At 43.6% G+C, this 27,729-nt stretch overlaps 1 protein-coding gene across 2 annotated transcripts in view; it reads left to right on the top strand.

The window, feature by feature from the left end:
- The window catches only part of TECRL (trans-2,3-enoyl-CoA reductase like), a 29,851-nt gene extending 2,454 nt beyond the window's left edge, over positions 1–27,397 (top strand). Inside the window, exons 3-13 of one of the 2 annotated variants that reach the window (XM_060282228.1) lie at positions 4,086–4,130; positions 5,101–5,204; positions 12,513–12,628; positions 14,107–14,212; positions 15,113–15,185; positions 16,621–16,664; positions 17,713–17,770; positions 19,492–19,577; positions 22,406–22,451; positions 23,278–23,348; positions 25,548–27,397. In XM_060282228.1, coding sequence (XP_060138211.1) covers positions 4,086–4,130; positions 5,101–5,204; positions 12,513–12,628; positions 14,107–14,212; positions 15,113–15,185; positions 16,621–16,664; positions 17,713–17,770; positions 19,492–19,577; positions 22,406–22,451; positions 23,278–23,348; positions 25,548–25,568 — 770 coding nt within the window. In that variant the 3' untranslated portion in view covers positions 25,569–27,397. The remainder of the gene's footprint in view (positions 1–4,085; positions 4,131–5,100; positions 5,205–12,512; positions 12,629–14,106; positions 14,213–15,112; positions 15,186–16,620; positions 16,665–17,712; positions 17,771–19,491; positions 19,578–22,405; positions 22,452–23,277; positions 23,349–25,547) is intronic. The other variant, XM_035136430.2, reaches the window with a different exon arrangement.
- Positions 27,398–27,729: the final 332 nt, after the last annotated feature.

Genomic DNA, 27,729 nt, shown 5'->3' with positions numbered 1-27,729 from the left:
GGAATGGGCTGTAACATGGTGCATAGTCTTGCTTTGCCGCAGTGCATGCGCAATCTCAATGCAAGTTATATGAACTGTTGAAATTTGCTGCAATTTATTATATGGGATTGTCGAGCAGGCATATACCTGTAGGAGATAAATTCTTCCTGATGAGCAACAAGTTTTCCACAAGCCATAGATATTTAAAGACAGCTGAGTGTCTTCTAGTGCTGGTGTTCATTCTATCTAAAACTCATCCCATGGGAATTCAGAGACAAAAAACCCCTCATGTGACTTGTTTATGAAGATACAGAATGTTTATTCTCTGAATCAGAAAGTGTTTCTCTTCCCTCCCACCACAGGTCAATCAGTCACAGATCCTATTGGATCAACAAGTTCTTAGAGAAATTCTGGTTGTAAAAGTATTGCATTTAGGGACTTAGTGCTTAATGCAATGGCCTTTAAAAGATCTCTTTTTTTAATTTAAATGTTTAATTTTAAAGCTATCAGTTTGATTCTGAAACTGAAAGGAATAGATTTTTTTAAAAGTTTTACCTCCAGGGCCAAATGAGAAGTGGAACTGGAGATCTTATGTTTGCTTTTTTATTATTATTTTAAAAAAAGGTAATACTATCTGCAACAGACCTGAATCAGGTCAGAAGACCCACCCCACTTTCTGCCCCCTTAAAAATAAAAAAGCCAAGCACATAAAGCTGAATGTTCATAAGTTAAATTCTTGTAAATTGCACATCTATTGTATTTGCTAAACTTTAACCAGCCTTTCTTCAAAGGAATCATAGAATCATAGAGTTGGAAGAGACCACAAGGGCCATCCAATCCAACCCCCCTGCCAAGCAGGAAACACCACCAAAGCATTCTTGACATATGCCTGTCAAGCCTCTGCTTAAAGACCTCCAAAGAAGGAGATTCCACCACACTCCTTGGCAGCAAATTCCACTGCCAAACAGCTCTTACTGTCAGGAAGTTCTTCCTAATGTTAGGAAGCTTGGGCTAGGATTCCCTGCAAGCCTCTCATCTATGTATTTGATGCACACTTGTTTAATCTGATGAAAAGGGTGTAGGAAGAATCCACCCTGATCATGGCTGTTCTTTAAAACTTGTTAAAGTGAATCCAAGCAATAAGTACTGCACTGTAAAAGACTTTCTGTGGGAATATTTTCTTTAGTCTGCAAGCTTCCTGCTTGAAGTTCACAACTGGGGGGGGGGTAGCAGCAGTGCAGACTTTTGCCCCCCTGCGACAGCAGCGCGGGAGAAACACATTGGCATATTGCGTGAGCACTTTAGGCAGCAAGTGCAAATATTGGAACATAAGGACGTGTTGATCCATTCTCCCCGTCAGCGGTGATATACTTGCATCAGCATAATCCAGTGTCACACATTTTATTAATCAGAGGAAAAGTGGCTTAATCAGCTATATGCAATGTTGAAATAGAAATGTGTGCAGCTGCTATCCCAATATTATGGAGATGATGGTGGAGATAAAATAGCCTTAATCACCACTCTTTCATACATAAAGCTCAGCCTTGATTGATTCCTGATTTGGATGATAACCAAGAGGGAGCTAAAAAAAAACCCCAACAACCCACGATGCTGTGGGAAGTGGTCCTCTATAGCAGGCACCCCCAAACTGCGGCCCTCCAGATGTTTTGGCCTACAACTCCCATGATCCCTAGCTAACAGGACCAGTGGTTGGGGAAGATGGGAATTGTAGTCCAAAACACCTGGAGGGCCGAAGTTTGGGGATGCCTGCTCTATAGCGTTACAGCCAACCAGCCACACCACCTTTTAGGAAGCACCATTCCCCTATCTTGGGGTGTAGGAAGGGGGGGCGGTGGTGGTTTGTCATCCTGGAGGGGGGGTGGCAAAATGGCACACCATTGGGGGGCACTTACCGCGGGGCCTGGCCTGCAGCGCGCCTGAGCCAAGCGTCTCTCCTGGGAGTGACGCGGTGACCCGGGACCCCAAGCTGTCCGAAATGGCAGTGTGGGGCTTGCGTACGTCAGGTGGACTACGTGCGCGGATCGCCGTGGAGCCCCCATGCACGGGATCCCCCTGCCCCCACCGCTCCAGGTGGCGAAGCAGCTAGCTACGCCCCTCCCCCTGTCCTCCTGGTTTTCATTCCCCACCCCACCCCCATAACAGACACCCAACATTATTCTGTGCGTACTGAGCATGCTCAGTCTGCATTAGTCTGGGGTGTGTGGTTTCGGGTTGCTTTTTATGTTTGTTTGTTCGCTTAGAAAATTTATTCCTTTACAGTGGTACCTCTAGTTACGAACTTAATTTGTTCTGGAGGTCCATTCTTAACCTGAAACTAGAGGCAAGCTTTGGCTAATGGGGCCTCTTGCTGCCACTGCGCCACCAGCACACAATTTCCGTTCTCTTCCTGGGGCAAAGTTCTCAACTCGTGGTAACTCTTCCAGGTTAGTGGAATTCGTAACCTGAAGCGTTTGTAACCAGAGGCTCAAGGTACCACTGTATATATATATATATATATAGAGAGAGAGAGAGAGAGAGAGAGAGAGAGAGAGAGAGAGAGAGAGAGTAATTCTTATTATATTATATTTATTATATATATTTGTACTTCTTTAAACATTTGGGTTTCCTCAAGCCTGTTGACACCTCATGTTGTGTTTTGGCTATATAAGGATTAACACTCAGAGAACCGATGCCACAATTAGGATTATAAATGGGTCCTACAACAAACTGTTACAGTAAGGTGCTTCTTCTGTTCAGGGTCACTATATACAGTATATTCCTGCGTATAAGACTACTTTTTAACCCAGGAAAATCTTCTCAAAAGTCAGGGGTCGTCTTATACGCTGGGTCGTATTTCTTATACAGTGATTATATCCCAAACTCTATATTTTAACTGGAAAAGTTGGGGGTCGTCGGTACATCCACACACCCCAGATTCCCTGCCTCAACTCCTTGTTAAATGAGCATGCTTAGTTGGAGGGGGGGGGACTTCCCCTTGGAGAGGTGGTGGTGTTGTTGTTGCTAAAGGTTTTTTTTTTCATTCTGCAAACCTGAGATTTTCCTCCAGCCTGCTGAGAACAGAATGTCAATTGGATCTCCTCTGTTTATATACTTGTTGACATTCTCAAAGTACTCTAAATCTTATGGGAGACATGACTTACCCTTGCAGAAGCTATGCTGGTTCTGCTTCAGCAAGGCTTGTTTTTCTATATGCTTGGTAATTATATATTTAACAAAGCTTTCCACCAGGTTCCATGGGACAGATGTTAAGCTAACCAGCCTGTAATTCTCAGCATCCTCCCACATAGCCAAACCAAACCAGTCTCAGTGTATAGTATTTCACCCTTACCCTATCAGTTAAAATTGGTTGAGGTCAATCAACTACATTTTTAGTTGATTAATATGTACCAATTTATAAGCTAGAACTCCTAGCTATTAAAATACTAAATGTATTCCATTGCAGTGGGGCCAGATAATTTCTGGAGATAAAACAAATATGTTTTCCCTTTGCTCTCACATCTGAACATAGGCACTCACTGGTGTCTTGTTCATATTTTAACAGTGATAGTATTTCAGTTCCTCTACCACAAGCACCACAAATTTTAACAGCAGCATCCAGCCAAAGTGAAGCAAGCTCCCTATATATATATTTATTTTCAGATAGAAAGTCTTCTAGGTGGTATAGCTCCTTTCCAGGAGCATTTTCCAGTGTGGGCGAGAATGAAACACAGGGTTGTCAAAATGATACCATTATCTTTCTGCAGTTGCACCGAAGTGTTCTTGAGAATTCTCAGACACTTGATTCCCATTCACCTTAAATGACATTTAGGATGACCTTTGCTATTTAAGGCCTGGACAACCTAGAGATCAAACTTGATGCATTTCACGTTCTTCAGAAAATATGAGCCCTGGTTGATATGAAATACACATGAAGTAGGGGATTTAAATATCTTCCTATTAGGTTAGCTGAGGTCTTTAAAACTCTACTCTGTTTTTGCATTGTGCTCTCATTTTTTGCGACACTGTTCTAAGAGCAACCTTCTTATTCTTTTTTTAAAAATGTTTTGGAGTGAAAGGTACATTTTTTTCCACTTATTTGAATGCAGGTCCCCAGTGGTCGCCATCTCGCATAGGCCTGCGACTTGAACGCAGTAAGTACTCATTTTTTCTGCCAAGGTACTCCCGAGCTGGGTTTTCCAAGCATGGGTCTCTGGCTGTTTTTGGACTACAACTCCCATCATCCATAGCTAGCAGGACCAGTGGTCATGGATGATGGGGATTGTAGTCCTCAAACAGCTATAGGCCCAAGTTTGAGAAGCCCTGCTCTGGAGCATGTTTTCTGAATGAATGTCCACATTACCTTTTGTACATGAGAATGAGCTTCCCAATGTTTATAATAGGGATAGACAAACCAAGGTTTGCTATATTGACCGTGCCAATTTATATTTCCCCCAATATTTTCACAGATTTACAAATGTGAAGATTGTCTTATATTTCATGAATGCATTCACATCTTCAGTTTGCTAGTCTTGCCAGAAGATCCTTGGGAAGTGAAGAAGGGGTGGTAGCCCCAAGCGTCACCTTCCTCTCTGACCAGCATGAACACGGTGTGTGTTGCTAGCGCTGGTCCATCTTATGTTCTGCTCCTTTCATGCTGACCAGAAAGGAGATTGCTTGCCTGTCTTCCTTACCGGCTAAAAGCGTGAATTCCAGCCAACAGGAACTCACACTTTGCAAGTCCACCATCTGAGCAACATGAGCAAAGAAATAAGTCCCGGGACAATATTCACATCCTGCATCCTTATATCAGTGTCAAGTGATTTCTCTGTGAAGGTATTGAATCAAATGCTGGCCACGCAATGTTCGGTCACTGTGATATATACCCCCGTGACTGTCCTGCAGCTGTTGCAGACTTGGTGTAATCTTGTGCTCCCATTCGAAAGTGGACTGGCAGGAAGCAAATGTGGTATGAGGCCATTTGAACGCTACCTGAACAGATTTGGCATTTCAGTGGCTATGTGTTAGTAGGACATCTCATGGAATTGGGCTGAGCATGTAACACATAAGCAGTGTTTGAGTTCAGACCGCGTGTCACCTCCTTCTGTTTCTTTGTTATCATAGATGGGTCTTACTTGAGAGACTCCGTCAACATAAAGGCCCTTGCAGCTTCTTCTATCATTACGCTGTATTTCACGGACATGGGTCAGCAAGTCTCCTGGACAACAGTAAGTTTAACTTTTGGTAAAATGAACACAGCAGAGTTGTGCATTACCTTGAGGTGCTTCTTGCTTTGTTGGTCAGTTTGTCTTTATCGTTTTCTTTCTTAAATTTTTTATTTATTTTCCATTTAATATGATACATTCACATCATCATTGTCCACTATACCACCCTGGCTTTTTAGAGCCTATTGACTTCCTTCCCTCCCGCCTCATGGCTTTCGAAATTAATCTTTATATCATTGCAATTTATACATTTTCCAATTCTAATTGGACTTATTACAGAATGCCTCAAAATTTAAATATAGACAGATAGAAAAATTCTCATTGCAAGTCATCGGACAACCCTGCTAGCGATGTTAATTGCTTACAATGTATCTTTCAAATATCGTATAAATTTACTCCAATCCTTTTGGAATACTTGATCGTGCTGGTTTTGGATTTTTCCTGTCAGCTTCGCCAGTTCTGCAAAGTCTATCATCTTCATCTGCCACTCTTCTTTCGTTGGTACTTCTTGCTGTTTCCATTTTTTGGGCTGAAAGAATTCTTGTCGCGGTTGTTGCCTACATAAACGGTCTTTTATCTTCCCTTGGTATCTCTTCACCCACTACTATACCCACTAAAAAGGCTTCTGGTTTTTTAATAAAAGTATTTTTAAATATTTTCTTTAACTCATTATATACCATTTCCCAGAAAGCTTTGACTTCTTTACAAGTTCCCCTTTCTTTTTTTAAAAAAATATATATTTATTAAAGATTTTCTCAAACAACAAAGCATACAAAACACAAAAAGAAAATACAAGACATAGAGAAAAAAATACAAAACAAAACAGATAAAAAAAAAGAAAAACAATATCCTAGCAATCAATCTTATCATAACTTCCTTTTAGAACTTCCCCGACTCTCTTCATATTGGGTCCATTATCACAGCTAAATTAACAGTATTCAATATATTCAATATATTCCATCAAATCTATTTAAGATATTTTCTAAACCTATTTATGATATTTTCTATACCGTCCCTTTCTTTACATTTCCAGGACTCATTAGTTATTGTCTTCTACATTTTAGCCAATTTAGCTGGTGTTAAATACCATCTGTACATCATTTTCATAACATTTTCTTTAAGCACACTGCAGGCAGTAAAATTAATACCTTCCTTCCACAACCTGTCTTTATCATTTTCTAATGAAACTTCCACAAGTGCTTCCACCATGCTAGGCCTTATTGTACATTCCTGGAGCTCCTTTGGACAGAGGTTTCGGTAGATTGGAACTGACTCATCAAAAGAACCCATAATAGCTAAAAGCCTGGCTGCAAGTCAAGAAGAAACTGTTTCAAATTTCAGCTCTGCAATGACCTTACTAGGCAACTCACTTTCCCTCAGCAATACAGTGGTACCTCGGTTTATGAACACAATTGGTTCCGAAAGTCTAATCATAAACTGAAGTGTTCATAAACTGAAGTGAACTTTCCCATTGAAAGTAATGGAAAGTGGATTAATCTGTTCCAGACAGTCCGTGGAGTACTTAAACTGAAGCGTTCATAAACTGAAGCGAACTTTCCCATTGAAAGTACAGTGGTACCTCTACTTACGAATTTAATGCGTTCCGAACGCACATTCGTAAGTCAAAAAAACTTGTAAGTCGAATCCCATAGGAATGCATTGGGAGAAAAAAATCGTAAGTCGAAGCAACCCTATCTAAAAATTCGTAAGTAGAAAAAATCCTATCTAAACACCATCCAAGATGGCGGACAGAGCTCCATTCGTAAGTAGAAACATTCGTAAGTAGAATTATTCATAAGTAGAGGTACCACTGTAATGGAAAGTGGATTAATCCGTTCCAGATGGGTCCACGGAGTACTCAACCTGAAGCGTACTTAACCCGAAGCATGGGTGTAATTGGTTCCGGAAGTCTGTTCATAAACTGAAGCGAACTTTCCCATTGAAAGTAATGGAAAGTGGATTAATCCGTTCCAGATGGGTCTGCAGCGTTCGTAAACCGAAAATTCGTAAACCGAGGTGTTCATAAACCGAGGTTCCACTGTATGGGGAGAATCATGCTGCCCTTCTTTATAAGGTTGTTGTGAGGATTACAGCAAAACAATGTTTTGTGCTTCCTTTTGAATATACAAAAATGCTATATAAATACAACTTGTTCCACCTCCTCTTCAGTGCATGCAGCACAGTCCCTGGTCTGCTGCAGCTTGGTCAGTGCAAAAAGCTACACGATTCATCTTTGTCCACCATGGTGAAACATTATGTAATTAATTACATTATTCCACACCATTTCAGTGCAAAGGAAACATACTGCAAATCGGAAAAAGAACGTCTTCAATTATGTATCATTGCACATCGTTCTCAGACTGAAAACAACAGCAAATACCAATCGTGTTTGCTGGATTAATTCTCATTCCAAACACGGGACAAATAAGTGAGCACCAGCCATTTTCTGCTTCCATTTTCATTGGAATTCTCTGACATCCCTAATCTGAGAATTGCAAATTTGGTCAGTTCATGGACAATGCATCCTACAACTTCTCTAGCTACCACCCGGGATGTAAGAATTGGTGTATGGCACACATGGTAAGAAGCTTTCAAACATTACTCCTACCATGTTGTGCAGGACCATGGTGAAAATGTATTTGTTGGTCTGAATGCAGAGCTTTCATGCTTAAACTTATAAATGAAGGAAGCCGCATTAACCTTTCTAATGTTGTAATAATAATAATAATAATAATAATACCTTTATTGTCATTGTACAACCTGTGTACAATGAAATTAAAGGAACCTCCCTCCCCCAACACTCAATCTCTTATCGAACAACACTCCACCTCGCAAGTCAATTTTGCTATGTTATTTTTCATTCAACAGCCTAACAGCCCACGGATAGAAGCCAGTTTTTAGCCTGTTGTTACGCCTGTTTATACTTCTATATCTCCTGTCTGAGGGTAGAAGATTAAAGAGGTGATGGCTGGGGTATGAGACATTCCTGGGAATTTGATCCCTTGCGATGCCATCTAGCGGACTCAAGGGACAGCCCATGATATTGTGTGCTGTATTCACCACCCTCTGTAGAGACTTTCTGTCCTTGGCTGTCAGGCCAGCATACCACACTGTGATACAATATGAAAGGACACTTTCTATAGTGAACCGGTAAAAGGAGTTCATCAGTTGTTGTTTGACATTATTCTTTCACAAGACCCTGAGGAAATGGAGTCTCTGTTGGGCCTGACCACCTGAGTTATGTTGATTTTCCAAGTGGGGTCCTCACTAAGGTAAACTCCCAGGAATTTAAAGGAGGAGACTCTATCCACACAGCCCCCCCCCCCCGATATACAACGGGACAGGTTCCCCTCTCTTCCTCCAGAGGTCCAACATCACCTCCTTTGTCTTACTAATATTTAGGTGCAAATTATTCTCTAAGCACTATGTAGATACTTTTTGAACCTCCCCCTTGTACGCTGTTTCATCTCTGCCTGCAATGTGCATAGATATTACCAGTCTGTGAAAAACTTGACTGGCCCATTTGTTTCGTGTATCTATGTGGCTCAATAACCTGGAAGGAAATGAAGAAATGACCTGTTTGCAAATGCTTCCTAGCCAGGTCACCTAGACCAGTTGATCAATTTTTTAAAGCAGGTTGTCACCAACAGTATCACCAAACAGCATTTGCTAGACCAAGAGAAGAAATTCTATATGAGAGATGAAGAGAGAGCTATTCTCGATTAGTTAACCAGAACTCAGGATGTGCCTTTAATATATGGTGGTGACTCAGAAATGCTGTGTCACCACCATCACTGTGAGTTTCTCAAATTAATGATCTAGGCAGATGATGCTTACGGTCTGAATTGAACATTCTCTCTGGCATCCATGGAATCAGGAATTAAGGGAAACATCCACCCCTTCTCTTCTTCTGCCACATATAAATAGATGACACACAGAAGCATACTAAGCATTCAGTACATTTTGTATCAGTCGGTGTGGACTCTTTTGTGAATGTGCATCCTGCTCCAATTTCAGCAGTTAAGAAACTAAAGCCAGCGCTTTAGATAATCTATAGTGCAGCTGCTTTTTATCATTGTTGCTGCTAATTTCTCCCCTCAATGTGCTCTTCTCCTCACCCAACCAAAGTCAATAAGCAACTTTAATAGTTTTCTGTTCTTGACATCACAGTGCCTCGACTGTGCAGCTGACTGATGCCAAAGATGCCCAGTGACATTGCCAAGCTTGACTAATTCATGCTTTCTTATGGAAGGACCAGGGCCATCTTTACATGGAGGTGCAAGGGGTGCGAGACACCCAGGAGCCGAATTCTGGGGGGCACCAGGCACCCACCGCTGAAGCTGCCTAAGTTCTTAACTATCTACCTGTTACGAAATAATAAATAATTTTGATCAAGCTAGAAAAACAAAATACATATATACCTAGGTATTACCGAAATGTATATCTACTGTTTCACTAAAGGACTTTTGACTTTGTGCATTCATTTACCAAGCGGCGGTGCTTGTCATTCACAATGGCTCCGTGCATGTGAAATGAACTCTTACATCAAAATATTATGTTACGTATTGTATTGAGGTGTGCTGCTATGCGGCAGCGGGGTCAGCGGCACCTTTGACACGGCTGATGTTTTTCCTAAGTAGGTGCCTAAACAATACTTATAAGTTTAAGTGTGGTGGTGTTGTATACTTAAGTATAAGTGTACTATAAATAAATGAGCAAATAAAAAAGTTTGGTTCCCCCCCCTCCCTTCTTTCGTAAACAAGAGATAAGGTGTAAGCATGGTGTCTGACATAAATGTAATAAAAGTTAATTTGGGGGCTAAACAGCGGATCTTTGCAGCTCGGCGGTGCATATGCTAAAGACTGCGCTGGGAAGCACCAAAATAGTCCTACAAATGTAGACTGGCAGAATAAGCTAATAGAATATGTGGAATTAGCCATTTTGACTGCACAGATAAAGAAATCAGGATGAGTCTGCTATAGAAGAGGAGTGGGAATACTTTGGATAATACTTATTAAAGAAATAACCAGATAACTTTCCAAGTATGGCCTGATACATGAGCAGTAGTGAAAAACAATCAGAAGGGGGGGGGTAATCAAGGAGTTGCAGCTCAACAAGGATTAAATAAGATCCCTTGGGGGGATGTGTGAGGAAGCCAAAGAGTGTAGGATAAAGGATGATAACTGTATACAGTGGTACCTCAAGTTACATACCTGATTCGTTCCGGGGTGCGGTACATAACCTGAACAACCGCAAAAGTGCCCATGCGCGAACTGCGCATAACGCTTCTGTGCATGCGCACGCGGCGAACCCGGAAGTAAACGCTTCCGGGTCTGCCTTGTACGTAACCCAAAAAGTACGCAACCCAAAGTGTACGCAACCCGAGGTACGACTGTAATGGATGTATTGTTATGTAAAATGCATAAATAAATAAATAAACATGTTCTTACTACAGTACAGTGGTACCTTTACTTACGAATTTAATGCGTTCCGAACGCACATTCGTAAGTCGAAAAAATTAGTAAGTCGAATCCCATAGGAATGCATTGGGAGAAAAAATTCGTAAGTGGAAGCAACCCTATCTAAAAATTCGTAAGTAGAAAAAGTCCTATCTAAACCACATCCAAGATGGCAGACGGAGCTCCGTTCGTAAGTAGAAACATTCGTAAGTAGAGTTATTTGTAAGTAGAGGTACCACTGTATTCATTTTTATTTATATATTTGACAAAAATCATATACTGCTTAACCAACAAAACCCTCGAAGCAATTTATATATAACAACACAAAATATTAATTAAAATAGCAATAAAATAAACCTTTTCAAACTAATTGACATGAAAATAGAAATGAATGCATTTTTAAAACAGATATATGCTCAGTCAGTAGAGCATGAGGCTCTTAATCTCAGGGCCGTGGGTTTGAGCCCCACATTGGGCAAAATATCCTGGCATTTCAGGGGGTTGGACTAGATGGCCCTCATTGTTCCTTCCAACTTTACAACCTTATGATTCTATATAATTCCATGTTAAAATTCCATGTTAAAACTCTGTATCTGGGTGGGCTTGCCTAAGCTAAAAAGGTTGTTAGCAGGCCCTGAAAACTGGAGGAAAGTTTCAAAGAGCCAAAGTGGAAGACTGATTCCTTGTAAATATGGAATGGAAGGGACGCTATTCATTCTGGAAAATGTTGGCACAAACTGAAGCGGTTGATCGGGTACATAAGGAGTAAAGGCAATGAGTAAAGAGTAAGGCTCGCTCACAGGTGCTTATAATATCAGTGGAAACAGTTGGTAACCGCCATTAATTTTAACCTGAAGATTGCCACTTGTCCAATTTTAATTTTAATTTGTTTGAATTAATTGTGGGGTGTAGATTAATTTATTGATCGCTTGTTTTTATGCATTGTCTTACTTGTATGATGTTAGCCGCTCTGAGTCCGGCTTTGGCTGGGGAGGGCGGAAAAAAAAATAAAAATTCATTATTGCTATTGCTATTGCTATTGCTATTATTATAAACTGGTTCAAGGGCTTTATATACTAATAGCAACACCTTGAATTTACCCAACTATTCCCCATGAAAACTAAAGGTGAGCTTAAACAGACTTGTTGACTTTGCATGTTTGCATACCTTCCAATGAAAATAGGGACGCCCCATTCAATAATAATAATAATAATAATAATAATAATAATAATAATAATAATGTTATTATTTATACCCCACCTGTGAGGGGATTGTTGTGGCTACTCTCGAGAAAAGACACTCCAGTCCGCTCTGTCTTTCAGAGTTTTATTTTGCATATTATTTACAGTGCGGAAATATCAGTAAACATGACCGCCTGGTCCGATTCAGAACCCGGCAATGGCTTCCTTCGCGTCTTGGACCAACATAAAAGCCTGGGCACCCCAAAGCGCCTCCCCCTAGCCCTGCGTGTGGGCGTGCACCTCAATTCAGGCGCCGGAAGGGGCTGCGTTCCTTCTCCTGTCCTTTGGCTGGAGCTTTGCGGAGGCTCCGACACCTTGCTGCGATGTCCTTCCTCCTCTGGCCAGCTGGGTCAGTGCCTAGGCTCTGAAACGTCTGAGAGCCCCCTCTCCACTCCGCTCCATTCCTCATTCCCTCCTCCTGACCCGCTGCTAGCGCTGTCACTGGGCGAAGTGCTGGTCAGGATGACTGGGGGAGGGTCCCTGTAAGGAGTCCCCCTGACACTACCCATTTGGCATTTGCCAGATGCTCTTAAGGCTGCACAGGAAAATATCACTCTATGGATCCCATTAGCTTCAGGTGCCTTTTCTTCCTCTTCTTCTTCCTCCTCCAGGTTTTCCTAACTGAATATACTGGGCCTCTTCTAATCTATCTGCTCTTTTACCTTCGCCTCTTAAGTATTTATGATGCAAAGGAGAGTGCAAGAAGTCTACGCCATCCTGTAGTTCAGTGAGTAAGAATGGTGTGTGCTCAAGGATGATATGATGTGATGATGCCCTTTTAGAGCAAAGACAGGCAAAAATGTGAGTTAATTAAGTTTAGTGGAGGTGGTCTAACATGGTTGCCTCAATCTGATTCATGCAGTGCTTTCTTCCTGGGGGGGGGCGCAGGGGGACGCATACCCCTAAACATTTTGTGAATCTAACGGGAGAAGAAACTAAACATTTAAAAAAATTTAGTTTCTTCTCTAACTCTGTGAATTGTCAGTCCCATTGTTGCCCCCGATGGCGGCCTCATTTCCTGTCACAGTGTTTATATAGCACTGGATTCATGGATGGGTTAGCCATGTCATTCACAAACACACGTACCCTTCAAATCTGTACAGTGGTACCTTGGTTTGCGAACGCGATCCGTTCCGCGGAGGCGTTCGCTCGCTGAGGTATTCGCTCACCGAAGGCATGCTTCTGCACGTGCGCGAAGCGCCGATAGAGCGCTTCTGCGCACGCATGCGCTGCGCAGGTCGCTTCTGCGCATGGGCGAGCTGCGCATATCACGTCTGCGCATTTGACGCCGCAGAACCCGGATGTAAACACTTCCGGGTCTGCGGCGTTCATAAACGGAGGTTTTCGTAAATGGAGGTAGTCATAAACCGAGGTTCCACTGTATTTATTTATGAATTTTATGATGGGTAATACTGGTAAAGGAAAAACCTGGGCCCATTAGCTTATGCAGGCCTTTTAGACGCCCCCCCCTCTTTAAACATAGGCATATAATTACTAACAAACATCAGGCTAAAAGTAATAATAAAAGCAGTCATAAAAGCAAGAAGAATAAAAACTGCAAGATAATGAAAATATATTCCATGGTGGAATACAAGCTTCACATTTATACCAAACATATCAAATAATCATGAATGTTGGCAAACCAACTCATATTTAGTGGGAATGTGCCAACGATGAGATTGTTGGGTCATTTAAATCCTAAACGTTCCCCCAAGCAGAAGCAAAGTCTGAGGGGTCCCATCACCCCTGGCAGCACGTCGTTTATCAATCGTTTTTTTGGAAATGGCAATGAACATGGCTTTCTATGGATCTACAGAATAGCAAGATGCAACCTTCGACCCTGGAAGGATCACATATGCCAATATGATCCTCGTACATACCTTATAACCCAAACACTGTAAGGGGGAACCAGGCCTTACGATGTGAGGTTTCTAGTGCGTACTATTTCCCTTTTAGAGAGGTTCAAGGAGGGTGAGGTCCTGATTGTTGGGCTTTTTAAATCTTGGGGAATATTTAACATATACAATGCAGATTGTGGATGGCTTCCCTAAGATAACCTACTGAGTTAATGGGAGAAGCAAGCCTCTTAACCAGTTCAGGGTAGTAGGTGAGATTTAAAGATGGCTACATCAAACATTGCAATAAATTTTTGGTTGTTTTTTTTTATTTTTAACCTTTTCCTCCTTCTCTTTCTAATTTCTGCAGCCTGGCCTGCTTCTGTCATTGTTTACACTATACCAGACATCTACTGGAGACACTCTTTGTGCATAAGATTTCGGAAGGGCACACTCCCCTGAAAAATATGATCAAGGTGATTTTCATCTGTAACATATTGTACCGTAGAACTGAATGAGAAAAGCCACTCTGAGAACTTTGTTGCAGAGCAGCCTATAAATATTGCAGACAAATCGTGTCCTTCGTCAAAGAGGGCACGTGTTGTGGTGAGACCTGGAGACCCCTGTGTTGTGGGTGGGTAAGATTGGTCAGCCACAACACTTGATTGGTAAGTCCCTCGATGTTGGGTTTCAATCTGGCCAATGGGGCGCAGTCCAAACAGATCGAGGGACCTATATATGCCCATGCACGTGACCAAGAGCTTCCTCTTTCAGTGTGTGCAACAGCCCCCACTCTCCTTACGGTGTCTGCTTAGGGACAAATGCCTCTGGGCTCTCTGCTCTCCTACTTTCATTGACCACCGGGTTCTGGGAGAAGGGGGGGGGTCAGGAATGCTCTCTAGTGATGATGTGTCAGCCAGCTGTTCCTGCTCTCTTTCTCCCATTATTTCCCAGCTTTGCCCCTCTTATATCTCTGAGCTGTGACCCTCTGACCACCATTGTAAATCTATACCAGGCTTCCTCAACCTCGTCCCTCCAGATGTTTTGAGACTACAATTCCCATCATCCCTGACCACTGGTCCTGCTAGCTAGGGATCATGGGAGTTGTAGGCCAAAAACATCTGGAGGGCCGAGGTTTAGGAAGCCTGATCTCTACTGTCCTCCTCTTCTCGGGAAGGTTCAGGAAAGGGGGCGGGGCGGTCTCCACCATTCCTCCTCCGATGTCCAGTCCCTGACAACCAGTTGCCAGAGCATCAGCATACAATAAACAGATGTGTGTATGTGGTAGGGATCTGTTGTCCCCATTGTGCCAACTACTGTGGAGGCTGTAGTTCGTTTTGGAATATCCTTTCATTATCTCTGTGTTCTCATTACAGGGTTGCACTTTTTACTGGGGGTTCACGTCTTGGCTTGCTTACTACATCAATCACCCGCAGTACACTCCTCCATGTAAGTAATGCAAAAGGCACATGTTGCGCTAGAAACTTGCCTCGTGCTACAAGAATTCGTCTATAGAGTTTGCGTCCTAGGACCCCTGTACTTACAGGACCGCCACTCCTGGTATGTCCCACAGAGGACCCTAAGGTCCATGAATAATAATAGCTTAAGGGTCCTGGGCCCTAAAGAAGCCGGATTATCCTCCACCAGGGCCAGGGCTTTTTCAGTGACGGCTCCAACCTGGTGGAATGCTGTGTTCCACGAGACTAGGGCCCTGCAGGACTTGATCTCCTTCCACAAGGACCTGTAAGACAGAGCTATTCTGCCTGGCCTTCAATTTGAATTAGCCTGATCCTCTATTCCCTTTTCCCTTTCCTCTTCTATGAAGAAACCCTTTCTGCAACCCCACATTTAAATTCTTATTCACACACCTCCTCGCTGGCCCTAGTAGGACCAACTTGGCCAGTTAGCCCTGGTGATCATTTGATGTCTTCTGACTAGGGGTTTTTTTTCTTCCAAAAATGACTCCCGAATTTTTGAATTTTATTGATATTGATGCTGCATTTTATGTTGTATTCTATTCTGCTTTATGCTGTTTCAAAGTTGCATTTTAATCAGTGTTTTATATCCGCTGTTAATAAAATATTATTATTATTATTATTATTATTATTAGGGACTGTTTTTCCTTTTTTAAAGTCGGGATTTCAGAATTCCACACCAAAACAGGACGGCAATTTCTAGCAAGATTTCAGATATTAGACGGGAAAGGATGGAAGGAATGCAGAGGTCTAGTTTTAGACTTTAACCCAGTGAAGGGTCAGTGAAAAATACTGTCCCTGTGCTGAGGAGAGAATCAGAGTGGCTTCCATTACCCACTCTAGATCATTGACAAAGGATGATTTCAGACCATATTGTGGTTGGGGCGTAACTTCCCCTCAAGCCCCCAAGGGTAAAATTAGTTGTGAAATAGGAGACCTTTTGGTGGGATGCAGGTGGCGCTGTGGGTTAAACCACAGAGCCTAGGGCTTGCTGATCAGAAGGTTGGCGGTTCGAATCCCTGTGATGGGGTGAGCCCCTTCTGCGCATGCGCGCAGCATGGTTTACCGCTTCTGCGCATGTGTGCAGTGCGTAGAGTGCTTCTGTGCATGTGTACGTGGTGAAACCCAGAAAAATACCTCCGGGTTTGCCGTGTGCATATGCCAAATGATATGTAACCGGAGGTGAACGTAAGTAGAGATACCACTGTATATGTAAGACCAAGGTGGAATCTAGACACACATAAAAAATGTTGTAAAATTTCTTTTTTAAAAAAACATTTTGAAAAATATATTGAATCTGCCATAGTTCACCATCACCATCTTCTATAAAGCACCTTACAACACACTTGAAACGTTTTAATTGCAGCTGTATAGCTGAGTCATAATTATGTTTTCCTTCTGTTTTCTAGCATTTGGGAACAAGCAAGTGACTATTTCTGCCCTTGTGTTTCTGGTATGTATGGACAGGAAGTGAGGGAGGGTAAAAAAAAAAATGAATGTGGCACGCACACACGCACACACACACACACACACACACACACACTTTTGCATATACTCTCCCAAGACAGGTGAACTAAGAAGGGAGACACTTCCATTTTTTGTGCAGTTTCCTTGGTGAATATGTATTTGCAGTTGCAAAAGCAGCCTGATGCTCCTTTGTGCCTGTCTGCATGTACAGAATCTCCTTTTGCATTGTGAGCCGGATCAGAGCTTTTGAGGGAAGTGATACTTAATTAAGAATACATCCAGATCTGCATTCCAGATGAGACAATTGTGAACTTGGGCAACAAGTCTGCCTGCAAAAAAGACGACAAAACTCTTCGTTCTTTCACTATTAAAATATATCTTCCATGATTCCTCTCTGGATCAGGCCTGCACAATGTATGACCATCAAAGCCAAATATAGTCCACTAGTGATGAATAGCAGTGTATTCAAGACTTCATAAATCTCTTGGCTCTGCTGCCTGCCTAGGACCGTAAAAATTGTGTATGTGTGTGAAGCATCTGGCAGGGAACAAATATTGGCTGGTGGCTTGTACGTAGGCTGGGTACTCACACATTCTTGAAAGGAAATTCCATTGATATCTAAGGGTTATACTTCAAAGTAAATTCTCTGAGGATTGGAACATCGATTCAAGAAATGGATGAGGTCATTTGCGCAAGTCACCTTGTTGTTGATGTTACCAGGGCTCTGCCATGTGTGAGCAGTATATTTTCCTTTCTTGAGGCCCATGTTCTTTCAAATCGCGAAAGCTCTGTGAGGGTCCCCCTATCTCTCCCAGTGGGTGTGAATGGAAAATTTGATGTGATTCTCCCCGACTGACCTTATTTTATATTTAGCCATTCTTCTAGACTGCCTTTCTTCTCGAGGGATCTCAGAGTGGTGCCTAAAGCACCTACCATCTTCCCCAACATTTTGGGGACAACAAGCTGAATTTATGATTCTACAGTTAAAGCCTGAAAATCTAATTTTATTTTTATTTTTTTTGCAATTGTTTCAGTTGTGTGAAGCTGGGAATCATTTTATCAATGTTGCATTAGTCCATCAAAACCAATCAGGTCTGTAGCTTGTTTCGAATTGCTTACCTATGATATTCCTGACTATCTGGGGTAGAAATTAAAGTGACCATATCCAGGGGTGAGCTTTGGTTGGCCCCCCCTAGCAAAGACAAAATTTGCCGGCCCCTAAATATTCCTTATTTTTCACAATAATTCGTTTGGGGGCAAGTCTGTGAACACTCATCATGTGTCCCTATCTACATATGTATACAATTACAGTGGAACCTCGGTTTATGAACACCTCGGTTTACGAATTTTCGGTTTACAAACGCCGTGGACCCATCTGGAACGGATTAATTCACTTTCCATTACTTTCAATGGGAAAGTTCGCTTCATTATGAACGCTTCAGTTTATGAACAGACTTCCGGAACCAATTACACCCATGGTTCAGGTTAAGTACGCTTCAGGTTGAGTACTCCGTGGACCCGTCTGGAATGAATTAATCCACTTTCCATTACTTTCAATGGGAAAGTTCGCTTCAGTTTATGAACGCTTCAGTTTATGAACAGACTTCCGGAACCAATTGTGTTCATAAACGAGGTACCACTGTACATAAGAACACTCATAATACACGTGTCCCAATACAATGGCCTTCAACCCAGAGTCAGAGTTTGGCCCAGTAGAAACTTAAATTTCCAGGAAAGGGAATAGGCAGCAAGAGGACAAGCCAGAGTTACTTGATACTTGAAAACATAATTCATTACAGATATATAGGAATGGAGGAGAAATGTGATTCACTACTCATTTAAAGCAACATCTGTCAAATTCATACTTTCCAAAATGGTATGTGAACTGAAACACATCTATTCTTTGAAATTTGCACCTGTCTGAATTTTGTTTTGAAGTTCTTTAACCACACAATGTTTACAAAAAAAAAACCCATTATATTAGGGGAAATTGCTTGGGGGTGTGGAAAGTAAATTAGTCAAAACAGCATGTTGAAATGTGTTTATTCAGAGAAATACATCCCAAAATGTTGATTGATTCTTTTTTTAATTGCAAATTGCTGCAAAATATTGAGAATGGAATTTAACATTGGGAAACTGAGAAACTGCGAGAGATTTGACAGGTCCCTCGATCCCTATATTCAACGAAGTTCAGCTCAAAGCAGGCCCATTGAAATCAATGGACCCAAGTTAATAAAGTCTATTAATTCCAGTGAGTCTACTCAGATTTAGTCCGTCTAAACCCAGAATTCCCGCGTCAGACTTGTAAAGCTCTCACAGCAGCACTATCGGGGTGGAGAGCAGGTGGGGGTGGGGCTAGCGTAAGTCCTGGGGGCATGGCACACTGCTTGGGGGCGTGGTACACTGCCTGCAGGGGTGGGACACCCAGCGCAGGCGGGGGGCAGCCGCGATGGCACTCCACCGGGATCACGCTGTCAGGGGCGTTGCGCTCCCCCTGCACGCCTCTTCCTCTGCCACTGTCTACACCATATGATTTAAAACACTTTGCAAGGTGTTTAAAATAGTCCTCCTCTTCCCCCTCAAAATCTGGTAACTAAGGTTGTGAATGTGAGAGGAATCCTTTCCTTAGTCCTTTCCATAACGCTTCTTCTCAGGAATCCTTGGTTCAGAAGCTGTGAAAGTTAAAATGTGCTTGAAGCTGATTTCTATCTGCAGTGTAGTCAGTAGACAATAGAAATTCATAGGCTGGAATTGACTTCTCATTCCTCAAACTGCTGTAATGAAATATTGGTCTTTTTTTCTTTTCCTTATAGGGAATAAAGGCTCTTTCCCAAGCCCATCAATCAACCCTTTCACATGGTTGTTTCTGTTTGTTTCCTGCCCAAACTATACATATGAGGTACTACTACTACAACTTACTACTACTACTTTATTATTATTATTATTATTATTATTATTATTATTATTATTATTATTTCCCCCTTCTTGCCTTGCATCTGTGCCAGCTAGCTAAGGAAGTAAGTATCTTTAACTTCACTTATTACAGTTATCTCACAGTGACTTCTGCTTTGATCCAGGTCACTCACGGCTTCCAGAGGAGCTGTCTTTGAAAAAGGGGTTGGCTTATAAAATGAGCTTGTTTTTTTTAAAAAAAGTTTTATAAGTTTTGTCCTGAATCTGTTGGGAGATTCAGGACAGATAAAGGAAACATAGCAGCCAAGTACCCCGTTTTCCCCGGGAAACCCCCTTTTTTACTTACCTTTTCCCAGTGGTCCCCCGTATCACTTCCTCTCCCGTTTTTCTCCATTATTTTCTCCTGCCGGCGGCCATTTTTTCTTTCCGATTTGCCCTTCTATGGGCACAAAAATGGCTGCCACCAGCTTCAAAAGTCGCATCTATGCATGTCCGGAAGTACATAGACGCGACTTCAGGTGTTGTTGGCGGCCATTTTTTGTGTCCTGCTTTTTGGTTTCCCACAAGCATGTGGTTGGCTACTGTAAGAACACAATGCTGTGTTAGATGGGGCCATGGCCTGATCCATCAAGCTTTGTTGAAGCTCTTTGGTAATGTGCATGGTTTGCCCAGGTTCATAGGAAGGGGGGCAGAGGGGAGGCCACCCCGGGTGCCACTCTGGGAGGGGTGACAAGATGACTCCTGCCTCCCCCCAGCTGTAGAGTGGCCAAGGGCATGCACAGTCTGTATGGGATGCCGCTCGCGTGGCAGCCTATACGGTTGCCGCCGAAGCGGCAGCCCGTATGGACTGCGCACACACAGGATGTCGCAATGCGCAGTCCGTACGGGATGCTCCGCCCCATGTGCCGGAGAGGGTTCCTCCGCCACTGGGTTTGCCTTCATAAGGCCACAGTTAATTTGTGGTCCCAGCAAGGATGCTAAGGAGAACCACAACCTGGTTTCTTGAGTGAAGCTTTGAACTCCGTTTTCACAAACCAGACCCTTCACCTTCCTGGGTCTGCCTTTGTAACACTAGTTCTTGTAGAATCCACTTCAGTTCCACTCCAATCTCCTCCCATCTTTGGTGCAGCTGTGTGTGCTACTTGGGGAAATTGCTACTTGGGACGCAGGTGGCGCTGTGGTCTAAACCACTGAGCCTCTTGGGCTTGCCGATCAGAAGGTTGGCAGTTTGAATCCCCATGACGAGGTGAGCTCCCGTTGCTCCGTCCCAGCTCCTGCCAACCTAGCCATTCAAAAGCATACCAGTGCAAGTAGATAAATAGGTACCACTGTGGCGGGAAGGTAAATGGCATTTCCGTGCGCTCTGGTTTCAGTCACGATGTTCCATTGTGAAATGGTTTAGTCATGCTGGCTACATGACTTGGAAAGCTGTCTGTGGATGAACACTGGCTCCCTCAGCCTGAAAGCGAGATGAGCGCCGCAACCCTATAGTTGCCATTCACTGGACTTAACCATCCAGGGGTTCTTTTCCTTTTTTCCTTTACCTTTTTACATACCGTGTTTCCCCCTTTTTAAGACACCGTCTTATTCTTTTTTTTACTCAAAAAAACACACGGTGTCTTATTTTCAGGGGATGTCTTGTACCTTAAGGCCTCCTCGGAGGGGCCAGGCAGCTGGCTGGGGTGCTGCTGGGCGCTCTGTGCGGCGCTGCAGCAGCAGCTGGGTCCAGGCACCAAGGCAGCAGGCCGCTGGCTCAGTGCTTCGTCCGGCGCTGCGGAGCGCTCCTCTCTGCAGCTGCCGGTTCCGGTGGCAGGGCGGCAGGCAAAAAAACCCAAACCAAAGAGGCCAGGCCGCTGTGCTCTGCCCAGCGCTGCAGGGCGCTCCGAGCCCTCAGCGCTGCGGAGCGCTCCTCTCTGCAGCTGCCGGTTCTGGTGGCGGGGCGGCAGGCAAAACAAAAACAAAAAGAGGCCAGGCCGCTGCGCTCCGCCCAGCGCTGCAGGGCGCTCCGAGCGCTTGGCGCTGCGGAGCGCTCCTCTTTGCAGCTGCCGGTTCCGGTGGCGGGGCGGCAGGCAAAAAAGAAAAAAAGAGGCCAGGCCGCTGTGCTCCGCCTGGCGCTGCGGAGCGCTCCGCTCTGCAGCCGCCGGTTCCGGTGGCGGGGCGGCAGGCCGCCTCGGGCAGGCAAAAAAAGAGAGGCCAGGCTGCTGGCTCGGGCGCGCGGAGCACCCCGAGCCTCTGAGAGCCAGCAGGACGAGGAGCAGGCTTGCCGGGTCGTCGCCCAGCAGCGCGCGCGGAGCGCCCCGAGCCTCCGGCAGCCAGCAGCAGCAACAACAATCCCAGAGGCTCGGGGCGCTCCGCGCGCGCTGCTGGGCGACGACCCGGCAAGCCTCCTCCTCGTCCTGCTTGCTCGCAGAGGCTCAGGGTGCTCCGCGCGCACTGCTGGATGCCGACCTGGCAAGCCGCCTCCTGCTCTTGCCGGCTCCCAGAGGCTCGGGGCACTGCTTTTCTATACTCTTTCCGCGGCCAGCGTGCTGGGTCCCGCTGGCTGGCTGGGGCACTCAGCGGTCTCGCTCCTCGGAGGTATGGCTTATTTTCAGGGTATGGCTTTTATTTCCTAAACGCTTAAAATCCTGCTATGGCTTATATAATGACTACGTCTTAAAATAGGGGAAACACGGTAGGGGAAATTACCTATGTATTCGAAATAGAAGGACTGGCACTGCTGGAGAAGCATGTCAAGGGTTGGGAAGACCTTGTATAAGACAGACAGCTGTTTATATTTAAGTGAACTGTGATTTTTTTCCCCCTTTGCAACAGATTGGCTCTTGGATGAGCTTTACAGTGATGACACAAACACTGCCAGGTAAGAGCAGAAATAGTCTCCAGCTGAGATCTTTGAATAAGCTTGTTTACCATCACCCAAAACATTCTATATGAGAAAAATGATCAGCATGGCTTAGAATTAACTTCTGCAATTGTAGTAGAAGTAGAAATGATAAAGATTACATATCCTAACGGAGTCAAGTATTTGTGGTTGATCATCTTTTCAATGGGATGCAGGTGGCGCTGTGGGTTAAACCACAGAGCCTAGGACTTGCTGATCAGAAGGTCGGCGGTTCGAATCCCTGCGATGGGGTGAGCTCCCGTTGCTCGGTCCCAGCTCCTGCCAACCTAGCAGTTCAAAAGCATGTCAAAGTGCAAGTAGATAAATAGGGACCGCTCCGGCGGGAAGGTAAACGGCGTTTCCGTGAACTGCTCTAGTTCGCCAGAAGCGGCTTTGTCATGCTGGCCACATGACCTGGAAGCTGTACGCCGGCTCCCTCAGCCAATAATGCGAGATGAGCATGCAACCCCAGAGTCTGTCACGACTAGACCTAATGGTCAGGGGTCCCTTTACCTTTATCTTTTCAATAATGAATTTAGATATACCTGTATGTTATCAATATACATTTAAGTGTGATGGAAGTGCACTGCACATTTAAGCACATTTGTTTACATGCTTGGTGTTTGTCTACCTCACTTCTAAATGGCTTTTTAAAAAGCATGTCTCTGCTTAACCTTTGAGACATTGGAAGGAAGATCAGGCAGCATAACTTGAACTGTAATGGACAGAAGTTTTCAAATGTTGTATGAGGTAATGGAAATGTGTAACATTTTCTTTTTCATTCCCTACCATGATTGTGAACCAGAAAGCAAAAGAATCAAACTTCCAGCCCTGCTGATGAAAATTGGCACCACTAACCAATCAGCTAAACCATGGGTAGGCAAACTAAGGCCCAGGGGCCGCATCTGGCCCAATTGCCTTCTAAATCCAACCCGTGGACAGTCCGGGAATCAGCTTGATTTTACATGAGTAGAATGTGTCCTTTTATTTAAAATGCATCTCTGGGTTATTTGTGGGGCATAGGAATTTGTTCACCTCCCCCCAAATAGTCCGCCCCCCCACAAGGTCGGAGGGACAGTGGACCAGCCCCCTGCTGAAAAAATTTGCTGAGCTAAATTTTGTTGATTAAACTATCAAATTCATTTAAAAAACTCACACCCCTTTTATGAAATACATTTTCTTTTGCTGTGTATTTCTGCTTGCCCCTGCAATTCAAAATATGCCCCTCTAGTTTCCTTGTGCCTGCAGCACTAATAATGTACCTGATCCAGATGACTAAGAACCTTTATTAACTTCAGTTGTAGAAAACTAGGAATGAACTTAACTTTCTCCCAGTGAAATAAGTGGGAGAGGAACATGTTTACCTTTGACTGGATTATATTCACCTTGCTTGGATGATGCCCAACATCCATATGTAAATCTGGGGTAGGCAATGTGGTGCCCTCCCATCTTCCCTGACCATTGGCCATGTTGACTGAGGCTTATGGGAACTGGAGTCCACATTACATTGAAGGGCACTACAGTGGCTACCCCTGGTGTAAATTAATTTTAGAGATGGGTGGAACCAACAGGCTTTGTCCTGCCACATTTTTGGTGGATAGAACAGGATGGAATTTCATTGGAAGAACTCCATACCTGACCCCACCACATTTTTAGGAGCAAGCAAAGTTGGCATATCCTAGTGGGCACCCCAGTGTGCCTCCCTGGAAGACACCCTACCCAAGACTGGGCACACCATGGCTCTAGAGATTCTGCTATAACCCCAAGGAGCTGAGGTGGCCATGAGCCTGAACTGAATCCCAAACAGAACAAGGGAGGTCATGTCCAGCAGCATGAGTCTTCCTCCCATCTCTAAGCCTCACTCATGAGAAAGAAGGAAGAAAAGCTGCAGCCACTGGGCTAAAATAAAAATAAAAATGTTTCACACTCCCTCTAGAAGCTATTCCTGCACAGATAGGGAAGGTTCAGGTAGGGGGCCATGTTGGTCTGATGCAGTCAAAATAAATTTAAAAAATGTCCAGTAGCACCTTAGAGACCAACTAAGTTTGTTCTGGGTATAAGCTTTCGTCCACATGCACACTTCTTCAGATACACTGAAGTCACCCAACCCTTATATATAGTGGGAGGGTGGTGTGGGATATTTTTTTTCTCAGAAGGGTAGCAGGAAATGGGTGGTTGACTCAATGACTGTTAATGACTGCAGTTAGTCCTACAGGAAAAAGCAAGTGATGTTGTTGTTGTTGTTTAGTCGTGTCCGACTCTTCCTGACCCCATGGACCATAGCACGCCAGGCACTCCTGTCTTCCACTGCCTCCCGCAGTTTGGTCAAACTCATGTTGGTAGCTTTGAAAACACTGTCCAACCATCTTGTCCTCTGTCGTCCCCTTCTCCTAGTGCCCCCAATCTTTCCCAGCATCAGGGTCTTTTCCAGGGAGTATTCTCTTCTCATGAGGTGGCCAAAGTATTGGAGCCTCAGCTTCAGGATCTGTCCTTCCAGTGAGCACTCAGGGCTGATTTCCTTCAGAATGGATAGGTTTGATCTTCTTGCAGTCCATGGGACTCTCAAGAGTCTCCTCCAGCACCATAATTCAATAGCATAATAAAACATTAAACATTTTTTAAACAAAATCCCTCTACAGGGCTGCCTTCACATGTCTTCTTCACCCAAGCTGTTCCTTCACATGCCCAGGTTCAGCATTTCCCATAATGTCTCAACCAGCAAGTTGTGGCTAAGGACTCCCCTCAAACTAGGATATGACCTGAATTGAATCCCAAACAGAGCAAGGGAGGTCATGTCCGGCAGCATGAGTCTTCCTCCCATCTCTAAGCCTCACTCATGAGGGAGAAGGAAGAAAAGCTGGAGCTGCTGGACTCAATAATAAAAAAAATGTTTTACACCCCCTCCAGAAGCTATTCCTGCACAGATAGGAAAGGGCAAGACCCGGCCATGTGCTTAAAACAAATATGTCATATTTTGTGTCTTCTTCATTATGTGGGTATGTAGGAAACGATTCTTCTGACATTCCACAGTCGATACCTGGAGATCAGTAGTCTTTTTCTTCCCTCTCTCTTCAGTTGGAGTTTTTGCGTTACTAATGGCTATCCAGATGGCTCAATGGGCCCGAAAGAAGCACCAACTCTACCTGAAGAAGGGCACTACGTACAGGTGGAGAAAAAGAGCCATGATTCCATTCATACTGTAAATGCAAGCAGAAACGGCCTGTGAGGATCCAGCATGAAAAGTACAAAAAGAAACAACAGCATAAATTTTGATTCGTTTCGTTATGGAATGGGATGCAGTAGACTTGCTTTCAGACACACCTACATTTAAGTGTTTTGTTTAAGTGAAATGCAAATATCGGGCCCAGGATCCAAAGCATTATTTTAAGTTAACAGAGAGCACATACTATACATACAAAATGTCACGTGGTCCGTCTTTGCAATCTCCAGCTCAAAAGAGTCGTCAGGAGCAGGTTAGGCAGTTTCTGCCCCTAAGCCACTGCTAACAGGAATTTAAAATACTGGACACAATGCACCAATGTTCTGACACTGTGGACTTCTTTGTGTGTAGCATTAATTGTAAAAAAAGGGACCCTGTTCCCCCTGTGGACACCCCCTCCATCTGCAGGTGCCGCGTTGGATACAAAAATAATAATTTATGTATACCCAACTCATCCGGCAGGGTTTCCCCAGTTGCTCTGGGCGGCTCCCAACAGATTAAAAACAGAATAAAACATCAAACATTAAAAACTTCCCTAAACAGGGCTGCCTTCAGATGTCTTCTAAATGTCAAATAGTTGTTTATTTCCTTGACACCTGAAGGGAGGGCGTTCCACAGGGTGGGTGCCACTACCAAGAAGGCCCTCTGTCTGGTTCCCTGTAGTTTTGCTTCTCGCAGTGAGAGAACCACAAGAAGGCCCTCAGAGCTGGAGCTCAGTGTCCGGGCAGAACGATGGGGGTGGAGATGCTCCTTCAGGTATACTGGACCGAGGCCATTTAGGGCTTTAAAGGTCAGCACCAACACTTTGAATTGTGCTCGGAAACGTACTGGCAGCCAATGTAGGTCTTTCAAGACTGGTGTGATGTGGATAGAATCTCACATGCAGACCAGGTTCTAGTTTTTTTGTTTCAAACGAACCATAGGCACGAATCTAGAAATAAACCAAGAACACAGACAGAATTGTATGACACACACACAAAATCATGTTTTAGTTTGCTTGTGCAGTACATGGCACATGTGCCTTGTGTCTGTGTGTGTAATGGTAAGCCCACTGGAGGGGGGAATAGGCCTGTATAGGGTTTTTTGATACCCAGTGTAATAACTCTTCAGCTTAAACCAACAAAGCTAAGGCTTTGTTTAATATTGCCTTGCTTAGGAGATAAATCCCACTCTCTTGAATGTACGTGTAACATGCTTTGTGTCAGGATACATGTTGCTTAAAACATAGTCACTGAGCTTCACAGCTGCAAATACATATCTTTTCAAGTTCTAAACATGGCAATGTTTCCATGCAATTATTTCGTTTACTGTCCACCAGAAACAAGGTAAGGTTCATATAAGAATCTTGCTTGAATGGATTACAGACTTCTTATTCTTTCGGGGTTTGGAAATCATTTGCCTCTTCTGATTAGGTGACTCTTGAATGAATGAGCAGATGCAAAGCCATTGTCTGAATTAGTAATTAAATAGTAATTGTGATTAAATGCGCCTCTGTTCCCAAGTTATTATGGAATTAGATGACAGGAAATGGATGGATTAAATTAGTTTAAACTTAGCAGACTAAGTAAAACTTTTTGTTATCAAATGTATCGAGAATCTAATATAGTTCAATTGTATCAATAACATATTCATTATTTTCTTTATTATGGTACTTATTCTTAAAATTGTACAGGAGTTTTAAATAAAAAATGCTATTTTTTGAAAGCTGTGTGCAGCATGCATTCTTAAAGCTTTTGACATGCATGGAAGACATCCATCAATATCTGCCCTCCTCTCCCAAAACTGTTACTCAGGACCAGTTGCCAAAATGACTTCAACTGGATCCAAGTCCATGTGCTTGCTTGTGGCAAATGTTATTTCTAGAGTGTCCTCCTAGACTGAATAACTGAGAAAACAATCGTAGTTATGGAGAGATGTAATTCTAGTCAAGAGGTTTGGCTTTCAACACCTGAAAGTAGTGCCAAACGGTTCTCTATGAAGAGAGCAACAGACTGCAAGCCTCTTGGATCATCCTGTTGGAGGGCAGGAGAGATTCAT

This window comes from Zootoca vivipara, chromosome 13 (assembly GCF_963506605.1).
Source record: "Zootoca vivipara chromosome 13, rZooViv1.1, whole genome shotgun sequence".
NCBI lineage: Eukaryota > Metazoa > Chordata > Lepidosauria > Squamata > Lacertidae > Zootoca > Zootoca vivipara.
This window is presented reverse-complemented; position numbering and strand designations above follow the sequence as displayed.